The 11,378-nt window shown below is 58.9% G+C and overlaps 1 protein-coding gene across 1 annotated transcript; it reads right to left on the bottom strand.

Annotated features, from left to right (window-relative positions):
* Positions 1 to 734: 734 nt before the first annotated feature.
* On the bottom strand, positions 735 to 10,764 carry E2F1 (E2F transcription factor 1). Its single transcript, XM_075563772.1, has 7 exons — positions 10,399 to 10,764; positions 5,045 to 5,135; positions 4,551 to 4,770; positions 3,541 to 3,693; positions 2,757 to 2,868; positions 2,403 to 2,667; positions 735 to 2,293 (listed from the first exon to the last, which is right to left on the bottom strand). The coding sequence occupies exons 1-7, from the start codon at positions 10,639 to 10,641 to the stop codon at positions 2,019 to 2,021; spliced, it is 1,359 nt and encodes a 452-aa protein (XP_075419887.1). The 5' UTR covers positions 10,642 to 10,764; the 3' UTR covers positions 735 to 2,018.
* Positions 10,765 to 11,378: the final 614 nt, after the last annotated feature.

Genomic DNA, 11,378 nt, shown 5'->3' with positions numbered 1-11,378 from the left:
CAGCGCCCTCCGTCCGCGGGCTGGTCCCTAGAGCCACCGGGGTGGACGCCACCGGCCAGGGGCGGGGGGCGCTCGCCCACCAGGGAGGCTGGTTCCCAGGCCAGCTCTGGGTAAGCCCGCAGCAGCGCGCGATGGCTAACATTTGCAACCGGACAGTAGAGCAGACAGTGGTTGCCAGCCCCTCTCTCCAGGGGCCTTCACACCTGGGTTCCAGCCACATGGGCTTCTCAAGTCCACTGGCCCCAGGGCCTTCCGGGAGCCATTTTCTGGGGCTTTTCCAGTTAAGGCCTACCTCATCTATAGCTTGGGGCTGAGGCCACACCTCTTCCAGGGCGCATTCCCGGATTGGATTCTCAGACTGCTCCCGCAGTCCTTGAGAGCGGCCCGGACACCGAACGAGCCCACTGTGAATATTTGCGGCACCCTCAGGAATGCGCAGAAATATCTGGGACTCCGAAAACTGCTCGCAGCGGCGCAATGGGGGAAGGGTGGACATTCACTAAGGACTTTATGCACTAGCATAGCGTCCATAGCTTTCTACAGCAAAAACACACACGAAACAATTGTTGGCGCGGTTTCCACGTCAAGGGGGACCTGGTGGGGAGGCTGCCCCTCCTTGGAGAAGAGGCATAAATGAAGTCAAATTCGGCAAGGGTGGCGGGGTTGGGAGGGATTAGCCCTTGGCCTCCCCACCCTAGATGCTCCCCACACACAGTGGTAAAGTCCATTCCAAACACCATCAAAATATGTATTTATTTAAACCAAAGCAGGAGGGAGAAGAGCAATTAGGAAGGCAAATCAAAGTGCAGACAGGGGGGTGGGGGTGTCAGTGACACAGCCTGGAGTAGGGAAGGGACACTTCCAACTCAACGGAAGGGGGCCCTGCATCTGGGCTGGGGAGGGACCCTCCGCCCACCCTGTCACGGGACCCCACTCACCTCTCCCATCTCCATCCTAGGGGCCGCTGTGCCCTGCCGAGATCACCCTGGGGGTGGGGGACAGGCCTCCATCCACCCAAGGCTGTCAGTCAAGTCAGTCTGTCTCCCTCCCTCACTTTCCCAATAAATAATCAGGCCTCAGCTCCTTCGGGGTGGGACAAAAGAACAGCTCAGGGACCCCTGTCAGCTCAGGGTTACAGGGAGTTGGGGCCCTTTGCCGGTGCCCTAGGCTTGCCAAAAAGGCCGCGATAAATAAATAATGCTCCATTAAAGCTTTGAGTCAGAAAACCCTTAAGACAATTTTAAGAAGTGCTCTTATGGTCCTGCAAAGCCAGCCAGTGAGGTGTCCCTGCCTGGCCTGGGGGCTCACAGGCTTCTGGGAGCAAGTGGCCGCCCTGGGCCTTGGGAGGGGAAGGCGGGGGCTGGGGTGGGGGGGGGGCCTGGAGCAAGGAGACCAAAAGTGCAGTTCGAGCCCCCACCATGCGCACACCTGAACTCACGAACACACCCGTGGACACACTGGGCCGTGTTCTGGGTGCACATACCCACGTGTTCACCTTCATAGCCCGGTCGGTACCATCCGCACACTCGCTCATATAAACATGCTTACCTGGCACTTCTACCTGAGGTGCACACTACACACAAACACATACATACAAACACCTATCAGGTGCACGTACAGACACACTACAAACACTGAATCTGTGCCCTCTTGGCTTGCTCAGCCTGCTGGCAGTAGCCAGCTTCCAGGGCTAGAACTTTCTAGATTAGGGAAACCAAAAAGGCAGTACAAAACAAGGCAAGCCCGCTGCAGTGGTGCCAGGCAGGACAGAGTAGAACTGTCCCCGCAGGGCTCCGAAGACTGGAAGTCTTTATGGAAGCAGGCGGCCCCATCTTCCCCGAGGAGCAGGTTGTGGGGCAGTGCCTTAACCTCTGCACCACACCACCAGGCTCCAGATGGGGATGGTTGGATATAAATTAAATGTCTCTGATTGGGCTGAAGGACAGTCATGGGCAGGGGGCTCCAGCGCTGCAGAGACTAAGTGGGCACCTTGGGAGGCCCTGGCCCCCCGCGCCCCTTCAGAAATCCATGGGAGTGAGGTCCCCAAAGTCACAGTCGAAGAGTTCTCTGACGCCCTCGCCGTCAAGGCCGAAGTGGTACCCGAGTGCCTCGTTGGGCGGCGGCAAATAGATGAACTCCTCGGGGAGGAAGCCCGAGTAGTCCTGCTGCTCCTCCTCCTGCTCCTGCTGCAGGAGCGAGTCGGCAGCCACCAGTGGGGACAGGGGCAGGGACAGGTGGTCCTCATCCAGAGGGGCCTGCAGGCCATCCATGTGCATCGGGGACAGCAGCGACTCTGGGGAGATGGGGAAGCATCACAGGCCGGGGATGCCCCAGGAGGGAAGCCAGGGAAGCCCTCCTGGACACCCACCATCCACCCACCCGGCAGGGGGCCCTTCACCCACCGTGCTCCAGGCTGAGCAGGGACTGGTCAGGAACTGTGGCAGGAGGGGAGGGCAGTGGCGAAGGCGGCTCGAGGATGGGGGAGGCCAGGATGGCCACCCCAGTCTCCTCGGTGGCCATCTGCTGCTCCTCTTCCTCGGGGGAAGCCGCCTCAGGGGCTGGGGTCGGTGGGGTCTCCTCAGGGCTGGGCTCCTCCTCCTCACTCTCCTCAGGGCACAGGAAAACGTCGATGGGGCCTTGCTTGCTCTTCAGGTAGATCTGAAAGGTCTGGGGCAGAAACGAGGCAGGGTGAACCCAGGCTCAGGTGATGCCCGGCCTGGCCTAGCCCGGCCCAGCCCACCAGTGTGGGCTCTGACCTCGGAGTCCACTACTTGGAGCTGCGTCTCCGGAGGGGCCTTGATCACCATGACCATCTGCTCTGCAGGATCTGCAATGCTGCGTAGGTCTTGGCAGGTCACGTAGGCTAGAGTTGGTAGAGTCAAGGGTATAACTTTCACCTCTGGCCCCCCACCCCCACCCCGTCCAGACAGCTCACAAGACGAGACCTGCACCTGGGGCAGTTGATGCGCAAAACCCGTCTGAGTCTCGCGATTATCTACCAGTCTGTTTCCACATCTGTGCAACGGGGACCATGGCTGCCCGTAATACCCACTGCTGTACTAAGGGTTTCCCAGGCTCTTTAAACCTCCAGGAGCTGACAGCCTCATCTTGGCCCAGAGGAGCTGGTGGATTTGAACCGCGGACCTCGCAGTTAGCAGTCCAGTAATTACCCAGCCTCGCTGCCTGAGCTCCTTCTTGCCAGTCTTGTGTAACTATCCCCGAGTGTTAGGAATTTATTTTGTCCCATGAGCTCAGTGTCAACTGGTGGCGGTTACTGGAAACGTACAAGCACAATTTGAGTATCAAGTATAAACACGGGATATTTTCATAGTTTTCATTCTGGTGAATGAAAGACAAGCGAATGTCCCTAAACTCACTACCACTTCCGCCTCGAGCCGCTGCTCTACAGACGTGGTCTAAGTGCTGGATGATCAACCCAGAAGTTAGAAGTTCAAACCCAGCAGGGACAATTCCACTCTACAGCCCAGGAGGTCACCACCCCACACTCCCGGCCAGCCCTGCCCTGGGGCCCAAGGATATTCCTCTCTGGCAGCTTCCACGGAGGTCTGCTGGATCTGAGTGGCACAAACTTGGATCAGGTGGTCCAGCTGCTGCTCTCGCTCCTGCAGGTGCTGAAGCTCCCGGGTCAGTCCTTCTAGTTGCTTACTGATCCCCTCCTTTGTCTGGCCGCCCCTGCGGGGAGCCCACAGGGAAGGTTAGCAGCCTTGGACCCCACTGTCCAGTGCGCTGGGCCTCAGGAACGGATTCTACTGCTGCCGCATCTCTATTCTACGAGCCCCAGGCAAGCTCTTGCCCCATACCAGGTCTGGCTCCTCAGATGGCAAGCAGTAGCGGGTCAGCCCGGGCTTCACATCAGATAGGCCCGAGCTTAACTCCGTGGCCCAAAGGTCGGGAAATGCCTACCTCTGACCCACAGGGGGCAAGGCAAGCAAGCAGGGGTCACAGAAGCCCCTCCAAGCCATGCTGCCAGTGGTAAAGCATGAAGTGGGGGGCTGATGTGTCTGAGGATGGCCAGGCTGACTCAGGGCAGGGAGAGGACGAACATACACCAGGAATTAACAGGAATAAGCCAGCTATGCCACACAGATGCCCCAGTGGCATCAGAAGCCACCAGTGGCTACCTAGTGTTATGGGGGTGGTCAAGGTCTGAGTAGGGTGCACAGGCAACTTTCTGGGGGTGCTGGAAAGACTCCTTATCTTGATCCCGATGGTAGTAATCAAACAAACAAAAAACTTGCAGCCACCCAGTCAATTCTGACTCAAATCTTATAGTTTTCTGATATTATTAACTCTTTAAAGGAGTAGAAAGCCTCATCTTTCTCCCTGGGAGCAGCTGATGCTTTTGAACGGCTGACCTTGAGATCAGCAGCCAAGTATGTAACCACTATACCACCAGGGCTCCCTGTGGTAGTTACCAAGAAATTTCAAATTGTCCATGTGGACTAGGCGAGGTATTTAGCCGGGAAGCAGGCTGGGCATGTCTGCCGGCACAGGGCTCTGCCTGCCCCTCCTATTTGGCTGATACCTACAGCCACTGGATGTGGTTCTTGGACTTCTTGGAGATGAGATGGATGCCCTCCAAGACGTTGGTGATGTCATAGATGCGTCGCTTCTGCACCTTCAGCTCCTCGGCTGCCCAGTTCAGGTCCACCACCCCGTCAGCAGAGCGGCTTAGCAGGTCCAAGAAGCGTTTGGTGGTCAGGTTCAATGATGTCTCATAGCGGGACTTCTCCCCCGGAGATTTCACACCTGTGGAGGGCGGAGGGGGAGGAGGTTAGAAAAGACAGGGTCCCGTAGCACTGCAGAATGATGTGGGGCAGGCAGCTGCTCCCCTGGGCAAGGTGCAGCAGGAAGGCCCTGTGACTGCTGCCAACAGCATTCCTCTCTGGGCCTGGTCTGGAAATCTCGGCTGTCCCTTGGGGGCCCCATGGACCTGGCAGGCCAGAGGTGTTTGTCTGTCCACCCTCCCAAGCCCCCTAAGCCTGGACACCTGGGTACACCCCAGCCCAAATTCAGTGAGTACCTTTTCCCGGGTGGCGGCCCCGGCCCCGGCTAGGCCCACTGCTCTCGGCCAGGTACTGATGGTCACTCTCCAAGTCCAGCCTCCGTTTCACCTGTGGCAAAAACAGGGGAGGACAAGCAGCTTGTGAACGAGAGCAAGAGAGGTGAAGGCTTGGGACCCCTGGGCTGCCCCCAGCTGTATCGCTAACCCCAAGAGGAGCCTTTGGTGGGGGGTCAAACAGCCCTGCAGGTTCTCAGGATGCCTCCCTTCCCTCGCCACCAAGGAGTTCATACCGTCAGACAGGCTAGAACCATCCCAGTTTCCAAGGCTGCAACTCTACGGAGTAGAAAGCCCTGTCTTTCCCACAGAGCAGCGGGTGGTTTCAAACTGCTGACCTGGTGACTGCAGACCAACGTGCATAACAACCCACGGAGACCCTCTCCCTTCCAAGGTGGGGCCCAATCCTTCTCTTTAAATGAGAACCAGGCTCTGTGACTTCCAAGCTAAGAGGGGGCCCTGGGGCTTCCTCCTGGCTTCCTACGTTGGATCTAGCCCTACTCCGGGGCATGCCAGCCACCCTGTGGTGACGTGGGGATTCCCAAGCAGCCCCAGGGGTGAGCTTGAAAACAGATCCTCCAACTTGAGGCAAACCTCTGGGATTACTGCAGGCCAAGGGTGCGTGCCAGAACCACCCAGCAGTCATTCCCAAATTCCCTACTCAGATACCGGGTGAAGATACCAACTCACTGTGTGAGCCACTGAGCATGCAGGCCCTCCGGGAAAACCACCTCTGGTTTTTGACCCCTCTCCTCTGCACTGGAGTCCTGGTGGTGTGGTGCCTACACATGGGTTAGCCCCAAGGTTACCAGTTCAAAACCACCAGCCACTCCACGGGAGAAAGACTAGGTTTCCTAGTCCCGTAGCGTTGCAGTTTTAAAATCTACCGGGGCAGTTCTACCCGGTCCTCTAGAGTGGCCAGGAGTAAGTTCTACATTCACTAGACTAGCTCCTTCCTGCCGTGTGGATGCCACAAGAACGGAGAACCCACACCGCCCCACTTGGCGGCAGCAGATTGATGGAGCACAGGTCTGTCAAGGATTTTGCCATCAACGCCTCTGGAAGCAGCAGCCAAGACGCAAAGGATGCACGGCACCGAGCAGATCTGCTACCAAAGACCTGGCGGGGGTTAAAAGCAAAGGTGTTGTCGTCAGGACTGAGACGCAGCTGGCCCGAGCCCTGGCATTTTCAATCGCCTCCGAAGCATGGGACAGCTGGACACGGAATAAAACCCACTGCCAGCCAGCGGTTTTCAACTCTTAGCCACCCGCTAGGGCAGGACAGGCCTTGCCCCCGTGGGTTTCTCTACTGTAAATCTTTCCGGGAGTAGAAAGCCTGGTCCTTCGCTGGTGGTTTTGAACTGCTGACCTTCCAGTTAGCAGTCTAGGAGTGGATGCTTTCAGATGATGATATTGGCAACGACTTGTCACAGAGACTCTTGTCCAGCTGTCTCTCGCTCCGTGAGGGGAGACGGGCCTGTCTCACTCACAAACCACTGAGTTCCGACATCCCTCTATCCAGTGTCGACCGGAGAGGCCTGGGCCCCAGCTAATGTTTGCTGAGTGAAGCTCCCTCCCTCTCCTTCCCCACCCACCCCAGCTGGGAGCCGGATCACCAAAACACACCAACACCCCCCCTTGACTCCGGCATCCTGGGGAGCAAAGGAGTAGACGCCAAGCACTTCCTGTGTAACGAACACCAAGCTCCAGAATGGTCTCTCATGCGTCCTCCATCTTCCAACCCTCCGACCACCCTCGGGCAGGTGCTCCGGCAACTTCTGGGGTGGCTGGGTAGTGGTGCAGTTGCTAGGTGCGGCCCAGTCAGTTCCCGCGCCTGACAACCCCACTACGCACAGCACAACGAAACACCGGCCGTCCTGCACCATCCTCACAGCCATTCCTGTGTTTGACCCACTGTGGCATCCCCGGTGCCAGTCCGCCTTGTTGAAGGCCTTCCTCTGTCGCTGCGCCCGTCTCACCAAGCACGATGCACTTCCCCGTGGACCGGCCTCTCCTCGCAACATGTCTGAAGGAGCCTTCTGGCTGGACTGCTTCCCCAGTTGTGTCCTGCCGGTAGTCCAGGGTCCTTCCAGCACCAACACCCCAAGCTTGGCATCAGCTTTCCTTTGGCTATCTGGGCCGGGCTACTTGTGGAGAGGTCGGAGTGTCAGTCTATCCAGAGGGGCCTTGTAAAATCCTGGCATTCCCCTCCCAAAAAGCAGTCAGTGCAGGCTCTCAGGAGCACAGTGACATGCTGGGTCCATCGGGAGAGGGCGCAGGCCTGGTGGCAACTGGTTCCGGTGGCCTCCACTTCCACAGGAACCTTCTTCTACTCCAAGAGGTCAACAGCCAGTGAGAGATGGAGGCAGGACTCAAACCCGGGCAGGATGGCTCAGAGCCCACACTCCTATCCATCCTCTCACCCAAGTCCCGCCTCCCCACCCAGATCCCGGTCCCACCACTGGGTCCCATACAAACAACCAAAGTCTACATCCACTTGGCACAAGTCTGTTCTCGGCTGCTCCCCGGTACCCAGACCCCTTTCCACACCTTCAACGCCATAACCGGAAAACCAGGAACATAGGTTGATGGCCGTTTCGGTTGGCCGCTCAGAAACAGGGGGAGACATTCACTGCTGAGAACTCCAACAACTCAAGCCCCATAAGAAAAAATCCCACGCTCACCGTCACTGAATGGATTCTGACTCACCGCGACCCTAGATAGCACAGGTTTCTGAGGCTCTACCTCTTGGCGGGAGTAGAAAGTTTTGTCTTTCTCCCTCATAGTAGCTGCTGGTTTTGAACTGCTGACCTTGCCGTTAGCAGGCCAATGTGTATTCACCCTGCCACCAGGGCTCCACGCCCCTATACGAGGGGGCCACCGAAACTAGAATGTCACAGGGCAGCCACACAACGACTGAAGCAAGTAGACAGACTCCTCCATATATCCACCAGTCTGTTTCAAGGGCGACCTCTGCCTAAGGGAACGGGGCTTATCTGTACAGCGATGTGCTTCTTACCCAGAAGACCAAGGAGAGAGTAGGAGACCTTTTAAAGTGTTAGAAAATAAAGCAGGCTTAGGGAAAGGAAAAAATAAAGCATCTATTTTCTTTTTGTGTAGTGGATGAGGCTGAGATCCTGGCCGCCTCACTTTAACTTTCTACCCCCCTAACCCTTTAAGCTGGCTATAGTAAACATATTTGAGAATTTTTTCCTACAAATGCTAACAAGATGGGGCTATAGACAGGCAGGCCTGGAAAGGATGAGCGAATTGCACAAGAGCCTCGTACGCAGTCGGTGCTCAGTTAAAAGTTCTTTGATTCAGAAGCTGAGCCTGTCCCTGGATCAAGGGGCTGCCCCAAATGCCAGTGCATGGGTCATGTGCCCAGTGGTGACCCATGTGTAAGAGGTAAAGGACACCAGGTGGGCCCTCAACATGTCCCCTGGCCCATAGGGACGTGGCTGCAGACTCCTTCCCTGCAGGGCGCTCAGTGAGCTCTTATTCACTAGCTGTAGAATGGATGGAATGCTCTGACCCTGGTGGTGGTGATGCACCTCACTGGTATTTTTTCTCCTGTTAAAGAAAAATACACTCACTGCCATCGGGTCGATTCTGTTTCATACGGTCCAACAATTACTAACAAAACTAAAAATCTCACCGCCATCAAGTCAATTCTGACTCACGGCAACCCCATTCAGAAGCCACCAGGTTTTTTGCTCTGGCTCCAGGCCTGCAGTTGCTGAGCGCTGCTCAGTAGAGATGACATGCCCAGGCCCCAGTCAGCACCCTCTCAGATAAGTCCTTTCACAGGGCCGGCAGGGCCCCCTCCCACACGCTCATCAGGAAGTGGCCCTAGCTCCTCCCATGGCTTTTTCCCTTGGCTCTTTCCAGAGCTGAGCCCATCACCCTCACAACTCAAGAGCTGATGAGCTACAGGGGAGGCTATCACACCGTAGGGCCTCCACGTCCCCACGTGCAAAGGGTGGCCTGCTCCAAGTTCAATGGGTTAATTTGGGCACAGGGCCCTGCACACAACAGTCTCTCAACAATGCTGGGCTGCTATTGTATTATTAGCATCTTGGTGATTCCGGAAGGAAGGCAGCACTGGGCAAGAGGCCAAGGAGGTTGGGGGGTGGGGTGGGGGCGTCTTCCCGGGATAGTGGAGGGACCAGCTGCCACCCAGGTCCCCATCGGCCCTTGGGCAGTTTCCACTTCCTTGAGGCTGGTCCTGCCTCGGCCCCTCCTCCTCCCTCTAAGCCCCCCACAGAGACCCCAGCCTTCCTGGCCAGCTCCAGCTTGCCTGGGCCCCACCTTCACCCACAGGCTGCGCCAGTCAAACTGGTCTACACGCCCTGCCCCACAGCCCACAGACGCGAGCTCCAGGCCTCCACCCGCTTCTCCCACTGCAACTTAGACGGCTCTTCTGGCCCCCCCCCCATCTGAACTGGCCCTGAACCCCCAAGTGATCAGGGAGGCCTTCATTTGGTATCTCCCTGAGATGTTCTCTCCCCTGGCCCTGGGGTTCCCCCTCCAGTGCCCTGAGGCCCAGCCCACCCAGCCCTTCCACAGGGGCCTGCCTGATTAATGAGGCTCAATAGCAAGCAAGGTCTGGGAGGGTAAAGGGTGGCAGATGGAAGGACAAGCAGAGGGAGGGGATCAGCAGCTGGCCCCGGCGTCTGGCCCCACCCCTGCAGAGAAACCCTCCCAGCCAGGCAGCCTGTCCCCAGGGGCCTGGACGGGAGGCCTGCACCTGGCGATAGACCATGCAGGCAAGAAGAAAGGTCTGTTCCAGGGGCTTCCCAACAATCCAGGGCCACCTTCTTATCCCACCCCCGCCCCCACATGGGGTCACAAACTGGTTCACAGCCAACAGGCGTCCCTTCAAACCCTGGCCCCGCCTGTGAACACGGGCAAATCCCTTCCCCTCTCTGGGCCTCAGTTCCTCTTCTGTCAGATGGGCACAGTGACTACACGGAGCTCACAACGTGGCTGAGTGGTGAGCGAAGTCAGTCCAGGCTCAGCCAAAGTGTCGGACGAATCCACCAGGGCCGTCCTGACCATGGGGCCCGACCCGGATGGCTGTGGCTAGGAAGGAGGCCCAGAGCCTAGATGAGTACACAAGGTCTGACCCGGAGGCACCCAGCCCCCAACGCCTGCGAGGAGGCCCAACTCACGCTCTGCACAGCCCAGCCCAGGGAGGGCGCTTCAGTCCATCCCTCCCCCCTCCGCTCTCGCTACCTCCCGGCTACACGCCGAGCCCGCCCGGGTCGGAGCCGGGAGCAGGCAACGCGCTGGGCCCGGTGGCCCTGGGGTCCATACCGGCGGGCGGCCGAGCGCGGGGCGGGGCGCGCTGGGTGCCGGCCGGGGCGCCTGCGGCGTGGCGAAGAGCAGCAGGTCAGCCTCGCCGGGGGCGGGGGCGGCGGGGGGCGGCGGGGCGCTGGCATCCTGCGCCGCCGTGGAGATGATGACGATCTGCGAGGAGTCGAGCAGCTGCAGCGCGCCCGCCCCGAGCAGGGCCTCCAGCGCCGGCGCGCATGGGCCGCCCGCAGGGGCCACGGCCATGGCGCTCACGGCCCGTGCGGCCCGGGCGGCAGGCGGCGGCGCGGACCCATCGCGGCGGGCCGCGGCGAGAGCTCGACCCCGCTCCGGATCCCACTCCGCCCCCGGCTGCCGCTGCCTGCAAAGTCCGGGCCACTTTTACGCGCCAAATCCTTTTTGCCGCGAAAGAGCCACGAGCCGCAGAACGCCGCCACCATTGGCTGCCTGGGCTGTGACGGAGGCGGCGACAGCGGCGGCCATTGGGTGCTGCGCGCCAGACCGGCGGCGGGGGGCGGGACCGGGGGGCGGTGCTGACCGGCACAGCCAATCGCAGGGCGGAGTGCGCGCAGGCTTTGTCGGGGAGGTGCCAGGCGCGTTCTCACTCCACGCCTCCAGACCTGACAGCCCCTGCGGAGGCGTGATCGCCCCACCCCACGGCCAGACACACCCCATCCGCGGGACCCCTTCATAAAGAAGTCATTTATATCCCTCTCTCCTAAAAGCACCACAGCTGGCCACAGCCCAGACCCGAGATACAGCCCTCCAGTCTGGATTCTCAGGCCAATGCATCTCCCATCCTCAATGTGCCCCAGCTTAGCCATTTACTCTCAGATCCTGCCCAGCCCACCCCCTGTCCCTCACCGAGCAGATGCCAAGCAGAAGGGGACTGCCAGGAAGTGGGGAGGGATGCCTGACCCTAATGCAATTCTGGGACTTCTGCAGCTCTGCTGGGCTAGAATTCATTCAATTAGCGAGCACAG

The sequence above is a fragment of the Tenrec ecaudatus genome, chromosome 12 (assembly GCF_050624435.1).
Source record: "Tenrec ecaudatus isolate mTenEca1 chromosome 12, mTenEca1.hap1, whole genome shotgun sequence".
NCBI classification, from domain to species: domain Eukaryota; kingdom Metazoa; phylum Chordata; class Mammalia; order Afrosoricida; family Tenrecidae; genus Tenrec; species Tenrec ecaudatus.
Note: the sequence above shows the minus strand (reverse complement) of the source record. Positions and strands in the feature narration are given on the sequence as shown.

Excerpts from the sequence above, each read along its gene's own strand:
- E2F1 (XM_075563772.1), bottom strand. The coding sequence starts at position 10,641 with ATGGCCGTGGCCCCTGCGGGCGGCCCATGCGCGCCGGCGCTGGAGGCC. Across the intron at positions 5,136-10,398 it reads CCGCGCTCGGCCGCCCGCCG|GTGAAACGGAGGCTGGACTT; the intron begins GTATGGACCCCA and ends TTTTTGCCACAG. Across the intron at positions 3,694-4,550 it reads AAGAACCACATCCAGTGGCT|GGGCGGCCAGACAAAGGAGG; the intron begins GTAGGTATCAGC and ends GGCTCCCCGCAG.